Source organism: Terrapene carolina, unplaced genomic scaffold (genome assembly GCF_002925995.2).
Source record: "Terrapene carolina triunguis isolate 2854851 unplaced genomic scaffold, T_m_triunguis-2.0 Scaffold68, whole genome shotgun sequence".
NCBI classification, from domain to species: domain Eukaryota; kingdom Metazoa; phylum Chordata; order Testudines; family Emydidae; genus Terrapene; species Terrapene triunguis.
In genome coordinates, this window is record NW_020664419.1 from 66,521,826 (window position 1) to 66,534,685 (window position 12,860).

At 40.8% G+C, this 12,860-nt stretch overlaps 1 protein-coding gene across 1 annotated transcript in view; it reads left to right on the forward strand.

The window, feature by feature from the left end:
- The window catches only part of OTOGL (otogelin like), a 143,951-nt gene that overhangs the window by 42,577 nt on the left and 88,514 nt on the right, over window positions 1-12,860 (forward strand). The window contains exons 22-25 of the mRNA XM_026648946.1: window positions 544-593; window positions 1,342-1,504; window positions 6,179-6,286; window positions 7,705-7,843. Coding sequence (XP_026504731.1) covers window positions 544-593; window positions 1,342-1,504; window positions 6,179-6,286; window positions 7,705-7,843 — 460 coding nt within the window. The remainder of the gene's footprint in view (window positions 1-543; window positions 594-1,341; window positions 1,505-6,178; window positions 6,287-7,704; window positions 7,844-12,860) is intronic.

Genomic DNA, 12,860 nt, shown 5'->3' on the forward strand with positions numbered 1-12,860 from the left:
GCTACTGGCTTCACGGTTTGCCGGGCAGCCTCCAGACCCTGCGCCCTTGGCTGGGCGCTTCCCCTCCCGGGCTCCAGCTGCGCTGGGGAAGCGCCGGCCGGGGGCACAGGGTTTGGGGGTTGCCCGGCAAACCGTGAAGCCTATAGCGCTCGGGCAGGCCTTTTCGCATGGCTGGGAGGGAGGAGGGGGAATGCAGGGCGCTCAGGAAAGGGGGCGGAGTTAGGGCGGGGACTTTGGGGGAAGGGGCAGGGTTGGGGTGGGGAAGGAGCGGAGTTGGGGCGGGGCCGGGCGTGGGAAAGGGGCGGGGCCAGGGCCCCGTGGAGTGTCCTCTTTTTTTATTTTTTAAATATGGTAACTCTATAAATAAGTTACACACAGAATTTTGGACAGATTTAGATTTCTAGAGTTTAATGATCATTCCCCTCTTGATTTAGGTAGTGTTTTTAGAGTGCTACATAATTGCTAAGTTGTTTTCTTACATACGCAGCAGATATGTGATTTATTTTTTTCTGGAATAAAGATGGTTTGTTTTCTTTACACCAGCCAGTGTTTGAATGGAACAATGAAATGCACTGAAACTGCTACAACTGCAGGTGATTTATATTGTTGTCTTATTTTCAGTTTCACGGGGAAAATGTTTGCTATTGAGTATTCATTCATTTGCATTTTTATATTCATATACATCTCATCAGATGCTAAATATCACCACTTTTTGTGACAATGATTTTTTCAGTCTAAAGTTACTTATCTTGACCTAACTGACTTTCAATGCAACTTGTATTCCTAAGTCACTTAGGTAGAATTTTTAAAAGCACCTCTTGTAAGACATAGGCCACAATTTTCAAACATGGGTGCCTAAAATTAATCCCCCAAATTCCATATTAAAACATCTAAAGGAAGAAACCTGATTTTCAGAGGTGCAGAGCAGATAAAATTTTAGTTGGATTTCTGATGGAATTTGTGAGTGCTCAACACCTCTGAAAATCAAGCCACTTCATTAAGGGCTGATCCAAAGCACACTGAAGTGATTGGTAATTGACTATAATAGGCTGTGGATCAGGCCCTTGGTGCCTTGATTTAGATGCCTAACTTTAGGCACTGAAGTTTTCAATTTTGGACCTTAGTTAATAGATATTCTTAATGAAATAATTGCATAGACTATAAACGAAAATGCAAATTTTCACTTTAACTGCAGTCGAACACATACAAAATGCACTTAGTTTAAATAGTATATCTTATTAATTACAATATTTTTAAAAATAAATTGTGAACTAAAAGAATTAGAAACCTTCAATGCAAAGGAGCAGCTGATCTCATTCAATTTGCATTTTACATTTGAAGTTCACACATGCCCTGAAGGAAAAATCTACTATGACTGCAGATATCCGGTGCCTGGCTTACCAGCAGCTGGTGTGAACTGTGAGATCTCTTGTGCAAACCTTGCCATGAACTTCACCTGTGTGCCATCACCACCATGTGCAAGTGGTTGTATCTGCCCCCCAGGGTAAGTGTAAGCCAGAGTGTTTAGTAGAGCCACCGGGACAGGAATACTTTGCCTCCACAGGGACTCCCTGTTCTTTTTTTTTTTCTTCAGATAGTTCAATTTGTAAATTTCGTTCTTCTGTTTTGCTTGCAAACATTTGAATCTATCATGCTGTCTTTTTTTCTGAGATGCAAAATAGTGATTGTTATCTCTACCACTGACCCTTTCTCTTGTCTCTGTGAGTGCACCCCCCACAGGTGCTAGGCCTCATGCCTTACCTTTTCTTCACAGAATCCTGCAGTTCTCCCAATCTTAGATCAGGTCCTAGGCTACAGGGCCCTGTGCATCAACTGTGTGTACCCTAGCTAGTCTGACTGGGTTTGGAATCTGCACTTCTTCCCTTTGGGAGCCTATGACCATGGGTTATGATGACCCAAAACAGCCTTCCCTAAAGCTAATATAATAAATATATTTATTTAGCCATAGGACCAAAGCATAACATAAAAGAAAATAATTTTAAAACAACAAAAGGTCTCCATTCATTTCTACCTTACCTAAAGCCCTAGGCAGGCCAGTCTTACTCTCTGGGGGATCTGTCCGGTGAGTGCCACAAGAGGTTGAACCAGAGCATCAAAGAAAATGGTTCTTGCATTGTCTCTCAAGTGTTTGTTGCAAAATGTATATCCGGATCCACTCCTACCCCCCTTCTTGGATGCATTTCCTGACAATCATGCTATTGAATTAACTCAACATATGGATGCAGTACACATCACAATAACCTGGTCACGATACAGTATTAATTATACGAGCAGTTCCAAATCCACCACACTGACATACAGTTGATTTAAGTTGGAAAGGCCAAAGGTACTACAGATATAAAATGATGTGACTCTGTTTACCTGTTTTTAACCACCATAATCCATCTCAGATTGTGTTGGATGAAACTGTGATGATAAACATTAAAATCTTAGTTGATTTATTTAAAGATTAGCCTTTCACTTTGTTGCATGGAAAATAAATTCACATTAAGTGCATAATTAGTGGTAAATTATGTTTCTGTATTTCATTGTACTGTTCAGGCATGCAGGGTCAATTTGTTTTTCTAGTCCCAAGACAGATAGAATAGAATAGTGTTATCTCCAAAATATTTGGGTTAGAAATTATTTCTGTTTTACAGAAAAAAAATGTAACTAATAGGCTTCCTGATATCCAGTTTATATGGAGTGTGACTGAAAGACAGTCCTGGGCAGGTTACAGACTTATTATAAATTTGCAATTGTAAGGCACTAGTGCTAGCCTCAGTTGATATAGTCAGTTGTTAGAAAGAGATGTTGAGGAACAAGAAATAATAGTGATCAGAGGTATCAATGAGACCAGGCTAATCTTTACCCCTCCTTCTAATTGTGAACAATTCTGTTTAATTTTTAAAAAGAAAATCCCTTTATTAAAAACTTTCTCCCTGCCATTGAGTTAAAAAAAAAAGAAAAAGACTAGTTTTATATCTTATGTGACCGAAGAACCCCTTAATGCCAACTGGCAAATGGGTACAGGAATATCCTGATTCTGGTATGTATGTTCTGGTCTCAAATGAAAGCCGTGTCACACTGGTTATTTATATTTTTGTGAAATATATGTGCAGGTATTATGAAAGCAGCACTCTGTGTGTGTGTGTGTGTGTATACACAATACCTGCACATAATATATATGATACTCTGAAACGTTTTAAAATCTATACCAAGGTACTGCTCACCATCAGATGTGCAAAACAGCTTTTCTGTCAGGCAAGAGATGTGTGTCCATCTGTCTGGTTGTTTAAATGTAAATGTACGTATTGTCTCATTCACAATGGGTTCCCCATCACCTGTCTGAGCTGAATGCAGATGAAGGATTGTAAGAATTTCAGAGAGGAACTAACAGGTAGAGGAACACATCTGGGGAAGAGAACCTCATCTTGAGATGCACTTCAAAGGTTTGCTGGGTTATATTTGCAGAATAAAGAAGATACTCTGTCATCCTGCTCCTGTTTACATTTAGGAAATGGGATCTCAGGCAGCTGAAAATGCTGAAAAGGACTTTGGGTGAGATAAACTTCTTTAGACAGGAGGTTAACCTATTAATTAAGTTTAGTCTCTTGCAAGTGTGTTATGATTTTGTTTTATATATACCCGAGGACTGGAAAAGGGCAAATATAGTACCTATCTATAAAAGGAGGAATAAGGACAACCCAGGGAATTATAAACCAGTCAGCGTAACTTCATTACCTGGAAAGATAATGGAGCAAATAATCAAGCAATCAATTTGCAAACACCTAGAAGAAGAAAAGGTGATAAGTAACAGTCAACATGGAATTGTCAAGAACAAATCATGTCAAACCAACCTAATAGCCTTCTTTGACAGGGTAACAAGCCCTGTGGATAGAGGGGAAGCAGTAGATGTGATATATCTCAACTTTAAGGCTTTTGATGCTGTCTCACATAACTTTTTCATAAACAATGTAGAGAAAAATAGCTTAGATGAACCTATTGTAAGGCAGGTGCACAACTGGTTGGAAAAACATACTCAGAGAGTAGTTATCAATGGTTCACAATCAAGCTGAAAGGGCATACAGAGTGGGGTCCCATAGGGCTCTGTCCTGGGTCCGGTTCTATTCAATAGCTTCATAAATGATTTGGATAATGGCAGAGAGTACACTTAAGAAGTTTCTGGACGATACCAACCTAGGAGGACAGGATTAGAATTCAAAATGATCTGGAGAAATGATCTGAAATAAATAGGATGAAATTCAATAAGGACAAGTGCAAAGTACCACACATTGGAAGGAATAATCAATTGCACAAATACAAAATGGAAATTGCCTAGGAAGGAGTACTGCAGAAAAGGGGTTATAGTGGATCATACACTAAATATGAGCCAATAATATAATACGGTTGCAAAAAAAGTCCACATCCTTCAGGGATGTATTAGCAGGAGTGTTGTAAGCAAGATGCAATTCTTCCACTCTACTTGGCACTAATAAGGCCTCAACTGGAGTATTGTGTCCAGTTCTGGTCAACACACTTTGGGAAAGATGTGGACATATTGTAGAAAGTCTAGAGGAGAGCAACAAAACTGACTTAAGGTCTAGAAAACATGACCTATGAGGGAATATTGAAGAAATTGAGTTTGTTTAGTCTGGAGAAGAGAAGACTGAGTGGGGATTTGATAACAGTCTTCAGGTACGTAAAAATTTGTTTAAAAGAGGAGGGTGATAAGTTGTTCTCCTTAACCACTGAGGACAGGACAAAAAGTAATGGGCTTAAATTGCAGCAAGCGAGATTTAGTTTAGACATTTGGAAAAACTTCCTAAATGTAAGGGTAGTTATGCACTGGGACAAATTACCAAGGGAGGTTGTGGAGTTTCCATCATTGGAGATTTTTAAGAACAGGTTAGACAAACATCTGTCAGGGATAGTCTAGATAATATTTAGTCCTGCCTCAGTGCAGAGCACTGTACTACATGACCTGCTGAGATCCCTTCTAGTCCTACATTTCTATGATTCTATGATTTGTTTCCAATAATCTTACTCACTATCTACTGAATCTCTAATCTTTGATGATGATCTTATTCTTGTATTCACTATAAATATATCTTAGTGCTGTGGTGTTAAGCAAAGGGATGGTTCTGAGCTGAATCTTACAAGCTGTGTGTATAGTGTTCCCTTGGGCTCAGCAAACCTGGTATTTCTGTGAGTAGCCAGTGTCGGGTTGGATGTCGCAGAAGTTTGCTTCAAAGGGACTCAGGAACTGGGGTGCACCTGTTGTTAGCCTGCAAGGCAAAGTAAGGGCTGGCATAGCTCAGAGAAGAATGCTTGAGAGGCTAACAGGCTGGTTGTGACAGGGAGCTAAGTACAAGCAAGACTCCCTCTTCTTGGAGGCAGAGGGTAACAGGGTGACTCATACCCCGCTACCCATTACATCTTATTAATTTGAAAAAAAATACAAACTCATCCTTAATGCTAGTGATAATACTGGGAAAACATTACTGTGAACTTTGTTTTAATTTTTAAGTGAAGGATCCTCAAACTTATTCATAGTGTGGATGGCATCTATTTGCATAGACCGCTTCCCCACTCAGCCACAACAGCAGCTACAGCAATTGCTTCCCTAGAGCGTAATATCAGGAAAGCATGTAGTATATCAGGGGTCGGCAACCTTTCAGAAGTGGTGTGCCGAGTCTTCATTTATTCACTCTAATTTAAGGTTTCGCGTGCCAGTCATACATTTTAACGTTTTTAGAAGGTCTCTTTCTATAAGTCTGCAATATATAACTAAACTATTGTTGTATCTAAAGTAAATAAGGTTTTTAAATGTTTAAGAAGCTTCATTTAAAATTAAATTAACATGCAGAGCTCCCTGGACCAGTGGCCAGGACCCAGGCAGTGTGAGTGCCACTGAAAATCAGCTCGCTTGCCGCCTATGCCCAACGTAGGTTGCCTACCCCTGTAGTATATTTTAGCTGTTCTTTTATGTAGCTGAGCAACTGGAGGTAAGAAGGCAGCACAATGTGACCAGCCAGCTCTCTGGACCACCAGCAGGTTTTCCAGTGACCAGCAATGTTATACTGGCCACAGTTGAAAAACTGTGCTTTAGGTGGTTAGTTAAAGCTCACGTAGTTGGATTTTCACTTTAAACAATGATTTGTTTTCTATTTTGAAGGATGGCAGAGCATAAAGGGAACTGTTATGTTCCTGATAGTTGTCCATGTACCTGGAAAGATTGGGAGTATCTGTCCGGAGAAGTGATAGCTACACCTTGCTATACCTGGTAAGTGACTATTATGTTTTACATATTTCCAAAACATCATTGCCTATTAATAAAGTGAACTTTATACTTAATACAGCAAATTTTGTAACGACATTGAAAAAGAAGGTGGTATGGGAAGGGAAATATCAAGGAAGAGAAACTGGAGGAGAATACAAGAGAAAAGTTGAATGTAAAATCATGAGTGAGGAAGCTGGTTATTTGGTAGCTCAGGATACAGCTAGGTGAGCTTACATAGAATCATAGAATATCAGGGTTGGTAGGGACCTCAGGAGGTCATCTGGTCCAACCCCCTGCTCAAAGCAGGACCAATCCCCAAGCAGATTTTTGCCCTAGATCCCTAAATGGCCCCCTCAAGGATTGAACTCACAACCCTGGTTTTAGTAGGCCAATGCTCAAACCACTGAGCCTATCCCCAATGCTACTTTCCAGTAAGGCTTGGGGCTATGTGCAGGATAAGGTACTACTTAGTATGAGTGAGGATACCAGAATCTGTTCATTAGCCAAGACCATGAAAGAAAAAAAAATGGGTCACAAAACATTAAAGGAAATAGAACAACTAAACAGCATTAAAATATTTTTAAAATTGGAAAGATAGCACCTGGATTCCTTTCACAGGTTTTCAACGTGGCCTGCATTGGCACCCACACAACTTTGTATGCGCTAACTCACATGTGGAAAAAAATATAATTGAGGGACACAACCTGTTTGCACTTGCTTTGTAGTCAGCTTGCATATACAAATTAGTGACAGTGTGAAAATGTTACTAGCAAATTGTTGAGCTCGGAAAATTAATTACACATGCATAAGCAGAGGCTCTGGATTTTTTGCTGTCATTTACACCAGGCAACTCCATTTAAGTCACTTCATGTAACTGACAGCAAAATTTGGCCCTCCAAATGTAAGCAACTTTGGGGCTCGTTTGGCACAAGGACATCCATTGATAGTAATAGGAGAGCTCCATGTATTGAACAAATGTAGATCCTGTCTCAAAAATATATCAAAATGAAACACAAACAGAAAGTTCTTAGTGTTCTAAGAATCTGGCTTAGGCATTGTAGAGTGGCATCACAGTGCTGGAGTTATCCATGCTGCCAGTGCACCCTGAGGAGGCAGTGGGAATGCTCTCACATGCCATGGAATTGGTAGGGTTTTCATGTTCATTTTCTGCACATCTTTATCAAATATGTGGGTTTAAGGCCACCCTTTTGTCACTTCTGCAACACTGGCAAGCTCACAGTTTTGGGCAGCATGCAGCACAACTCTGGGTTAACATGGCCATGCAAGTTTTCCCCTTCCTTGTTTTTTCCCCCCACAAGTCAAAATAAAGAGCGTAAGAAAACTTCTTTGAAAAATAAGGGTTTGAAAGGAAAATAGCTTTTCTATGAGACATTATGGACTATATTACCTTTTCCTCACAGTGTTTGCCGGCGAGGGATATTCACATGCACCAGTTATCCTTGTCCTGCTGTGTGTACAGTTTACGGGGATCGACATTATTATACTTTTGATGGGTTGGAATATGATTACGTCAGTGACTGCCAAGCTTATTTAGTGAAGGTAGGAGAATTGTTCACACATTGCTTTTATTTTCCCTAGGCACACTCCTGTGTAAAAAAAAAAAAAAAAAAATAGAGAACTGGACTTGCAAAGGGAGCCTGTACATTTTTTCAATATCAATAGTTGATATATGGAAAGAGCCTTTAATAAAGAGGGTGCAACAGAGATGTAAGGGGAAATCTATAAAGAATTATCCTATAAATGACTTTTTGTGCTAACACTATTTTGAATATGATGGTGATGATTTTTTTAATATAGTGGACAAAGTGTACATAGGTGCTCTAAGGACAAATAAAAGACAGGACCTGTCTCTGCCCTGCCATGATAAGGGAAGACAAATCAAAAGGATGTGTAGAGACCTCCCTCATCAAGCCATCTCCTCAACTGCAGTTCCCATTGTGCTCCTCCATCTGTATCTTTTAGATTTAAGCTCTTTGTAGCAAAGGCTTTCTTTATTTTCTGTACTCAACCTTGCTGAGTAAGTTGTCAGCCTTAAAACAAATAGCAGGGCATAGGAACAGTTTAAGATTGGCTAACCATTATTTGCATCTAGCTAGAATTGCATCTAGCTAGCTTGTTCTAAACCAGTGGTTCTCAACCTATTTATCATTTTGGGCTGCATATGCGGCCCACAATGTGTTATGTGGGCTGCAAGTTGAGAACCACATCACCCCCACAAAAGCCCAGCACAGTCCCCTATGCCCAGCCCCCCTGCCCAGAGACCCCTCCACAGAGTGGGGCCAGGAGCGGAGCCCAGGGCATGGGGATGGGCAGCCTGACTCCACACCATCGCAGCGCGGGTCTGGGCAGCCGAACCCCATCGCCCGCCATGCGGGGCCGGGCAGCCTAAAACCTGGGCATGCTGTAGCACCCACCACAAACCCCTAGTTCCCAGTGCCCCCACCCCCTCAGTGCTCAGAGTGCCCTCCCTCCCCACAAACCTGCCCAGAGACCCACTCTCCCGCACCCTGCCTCCCTGCAGTACTCACCAGCTCCTCTGCTGACAGGAGCGCTCCAGCAGGCTGCCAGATACTATCTCCTTAGCCAGCCCCACCTCCTTTCAGATCAGAATGGCAAATTTTGAATTTTTTTTAGCACACAGCTGGGCCGTGGATTGAGAACCGCTGTTCTAAACTAACCGTATAGGTAATTGCTTTGCACTATATCCTCTGTCACTCAGAGAACAATAAAAAGTGACAATGTAATTTCAAAATGACAGCTGTATTGCTCTCACAGGATATGTCTGCATTGCAAGTAGACACCTGCAGCTGGCCCATGCTAGCTGATTTAGGCTTGAGCTGAAGGGCTGTTTAATTGTGGTGTAGATGTTCAGGTTTGGGGTGGACCCCTGGCTTTAGGACCCTGCAAGATGGGAGAGTTCCAGAGCGTGGGCTGCAACTTGAGCCTGAATGTCTACTCTGCAATTAAACAGCCTCTTAGCCTGAGCCCCCAGAGCCCAAGCTGGAGTCAGCTGGCACGGGCCAGCTGCGGGAGTCTAATTGCAGTGTAATCATACCCAGAGACTGTTTTCCTGTAAGAGCAGCTAGCATGGAAACTAGTGTGCAGCTAGATACAGCTTTTGCACTTGTTTGTTTGTTTATTTGTTTTATATCACATGTTCATTTATAAAATGCACTTGGTTGGCATAGTTTCTAGGGGCCTGATCCACAATGCCCAAATCAGTGGAAGTCTTTCCATTGACTCCAATGGGATCTGGGTTACACCCTGAATGCATGTGTCTAATTAAACTCAAGTGTGCTGATTTAACAAAAAAGCCACAAATTCCTTTATTATGATTGGCTGGCAACTACATACTAATGTTCCTAATAGCAAATATTTACATTACTTGCCTATTTTGTGTAAAAATACCATTACTGACACTTCTAAATGTATCCTCCTGTTACTAAAAAAACACTAATTATTTCTTCTTCTTGGTTGGTGCTTGTGGTAGTGTTTAAAAGTGAGAATCTGTTTTTGGAATTCTAGTAGTGTCCTATAAAAGAATATTTTTACTGTGCTAATACAGTAACTCCTCACTTTATGTTGTAGTTATGTTCCTGAAAAATGCGACTTTAAGCAAAACAATGTTAAGTGAATCCAATTTCCCCATAAGAATTAATGTAAATGGGGGGGTTAGGTTCCAGGGAATTTTTTTTCACTGGACAAAATATATATAGACAGACAGACACACACACAATATAAGTTTTAAACCAACAATTTAATACTGGTACACAGTGATGATGATTGTGAGGCTTGGTTGAGCTGGTGAAGTCAGAGGGTGGGATATTTCCCAGGGAATGCCTTACTGCTAAATGATGAACTAGCAATTGGCTGAGCCCTCAAGGGTCACACCCACGAAGCAGCAGGAATGGAGGGAGGGGAGAGAACATCACAGGGAGAGAGATGCGCATTTTCCCTTTAAGTACACTGCCTTGTTAATTAGATCAGCTTGCTGAGACTGCAGCTGCTGCCAGCAAGCTCCCTCCGTCCTGAGCCCTGTCGTGTGTTCTCCCTGCTCTATGGAAGATGGGGTAAGCGGGGTGCAGGAGCAGGGAGGTCGGGGACACCCTGACATTAGCCCCCCTCTACCTCCCCTCCCCCCTGCACAGCAAGCAGGAGTCTCGGAGAGCAGCTCTAAGGCAGAGGGCAGGAGCAGCACATGGCAGTGGGGGGAGGGACAGTTGCAGTTGCTAGCCTGCTGGGCAGCTGCTGCATAGGGAACTTAGGGGAGCGGGGAGCTGCCGGTCCACCCTGGTTCCAAGCCCCCACCAGCTAGCTGCAACGGGCTGCTCTTCCTGCAAACAGTGGACAAAGCAGGCGGCTGCCAAATGACGTTAGAAGGGAGAATTGCACAACTTTAAACGAGCATGTTCCCTAATTGATCAGCAACGTAACAACGAAACAACGTTAACCGGGACGACTTTAAGTGAGGAGTTACTGTATGTGACCTAGTACGTCTAACTCTGATAAAAAGCCCAGCTTCTCAGTCATTATTATTCAAAATAACATTTCAAAGAAACTTTACAAAATACCCATAACTGTGTGAAATAAAATGAAATTATCAAAGTAAGAACAATGTGAACTTACATAACAACTTTACATCTACATCTACATGGCCTGAAGTTTTTATGTCTGTTTGCAAAGCACTATTCAAAATGATGATTTACAACCCTCTTCTACCAAAAGCCAAAACAAACAAAATCACTCACAACTAAACTCCTGATATGCATCAGGGCATCTTCTAGCTAGAAATAGAAGTTAACTTATTTGTTATACCATCTTGGCATGCATGAGTTGGAAAATTAATAGCCATCTCTTAATCTGTAAATCATCCAGCCGGATAGGTACATAGCCCAATCTTTACTAGCCTCTCCACCTTCAGGGGGCTCTGACTATTTTGCTGATCCCTCACATTGTCCAGTCGAGTTTCACTTGCCATTCTTCTTCTTATTAAATATATTTATATTTTTAAATGAACCACTGGGAGCACACGGAGTTGTAAAGTTCAAGAATGAAGTTGGCAGTCACATAATCAAGGCATATGGCACATTGCCTGTAGTCCTTTCATCCAGTGAACGAGATGACACAACTGATGAAAATGCTGCCTATGTAGATTTGTGATATCAGTACTAGCCTTGTTGTGTTGGAGACAGGTGCAATGGTAGGCCTACCTAGAAGCCTTTCAAACTCTGCTTTTTAAAAAAAATTAAGATATGCCTGGTTCACAATAGCTAATTTGTTCGTGGTCCTTGGGTTGCACTGAAGTGCTGAAGGATTTCACCACCCCTACAGAAGGATTGTTTACTACAAGCCAGGCGCTGTATGATGATTGCTAGAATCAATAACATTGCTATTTGTTCAATTCTGTCTATAAAATATTTAGAGGCAGTGAAGAGACTGATTTATCAGATTTATCAGATAGTTTCCGTGTCTCTCCTACTGAAAGGTTGGGTGGTTTCTGCTTTAAATATTTGTCCCAGGGATTAGGTTAAACTGTTTTATTTCCTATCCATTAAATCCAGTTGATTTAGCTGGAACTCTGAAGTATATGTGCTATAGATACTCCAACTGAATATTAAAGTATACACCTTGTCTATCATCTTTTTTTTTCTGCTGAGAAATAGGTCACTTTGCTCCTGCTAGTTTATAAACTGGCAGTAGAATACAATACTGGGAACTGTTGCTACCAAATACTTATTGCTGTGTTCTTTACTGACACAAGACTGAGTCCTTGAGTTTTATCCTGAATCTATGATAGCTGTTTTCTCAGTTGATAGGATAGTGAGTTATGCCAGTTCACTTAATTGGCTTATGCTGTTTGACTTGGCATTTAGCCTTTCTGAATCTGGTGCACTGTGTTTAAACCATACACTTTATCAATATATCCTGCTGTTAAAGTTTAAGAAGATGCACCTGCTTGTGTTGGGAAGGAGGAAAAGGAAACACATTTAATCTTTCAGCCACTTAGGACATTTTAAAACACAGACTCAGTGTAATTATTATCAGCACTTTTTGTTTAAGATGACACCAGGCAAACGAAAAGGCTTTTTATAAAAGTTTCAAAAACATATTCTGTATTGGGTAAGAAAAACATGTGAAAGAATTGAATGGAGCAATTTTTTTTTAAATCAGGGAGGTCATTATTTCTCATTAGTAATGTATTTCAAGATATTTTGTTTCATGTAGTATATAACATTATGAATTTAGTGCACGTAAAGGTTACTGCACTTGTGTATGACTTCTTAAAGAACATGTCCATTTTAAGCCCTAACCATTTAAAATCTTCCTTAATTAACAAATCCTTTCAAAGCAGAAAATCTCTATTCCGTGCAGATCGACTAATCTTTTTCACTTCATCGTAAGTCAAGTAAATTGCTCATTTTTTGCAGGTCTGAATATTGATAAATTCATGCCAGCCAAGTGTTATAGCTAAATAGAAGATCTTTCCTTAAAAGCGTAGGAAAGTAAACTCAGTGCTATTTTTCTACTGTAAAATAACTGAGGTTGTCTATACTAC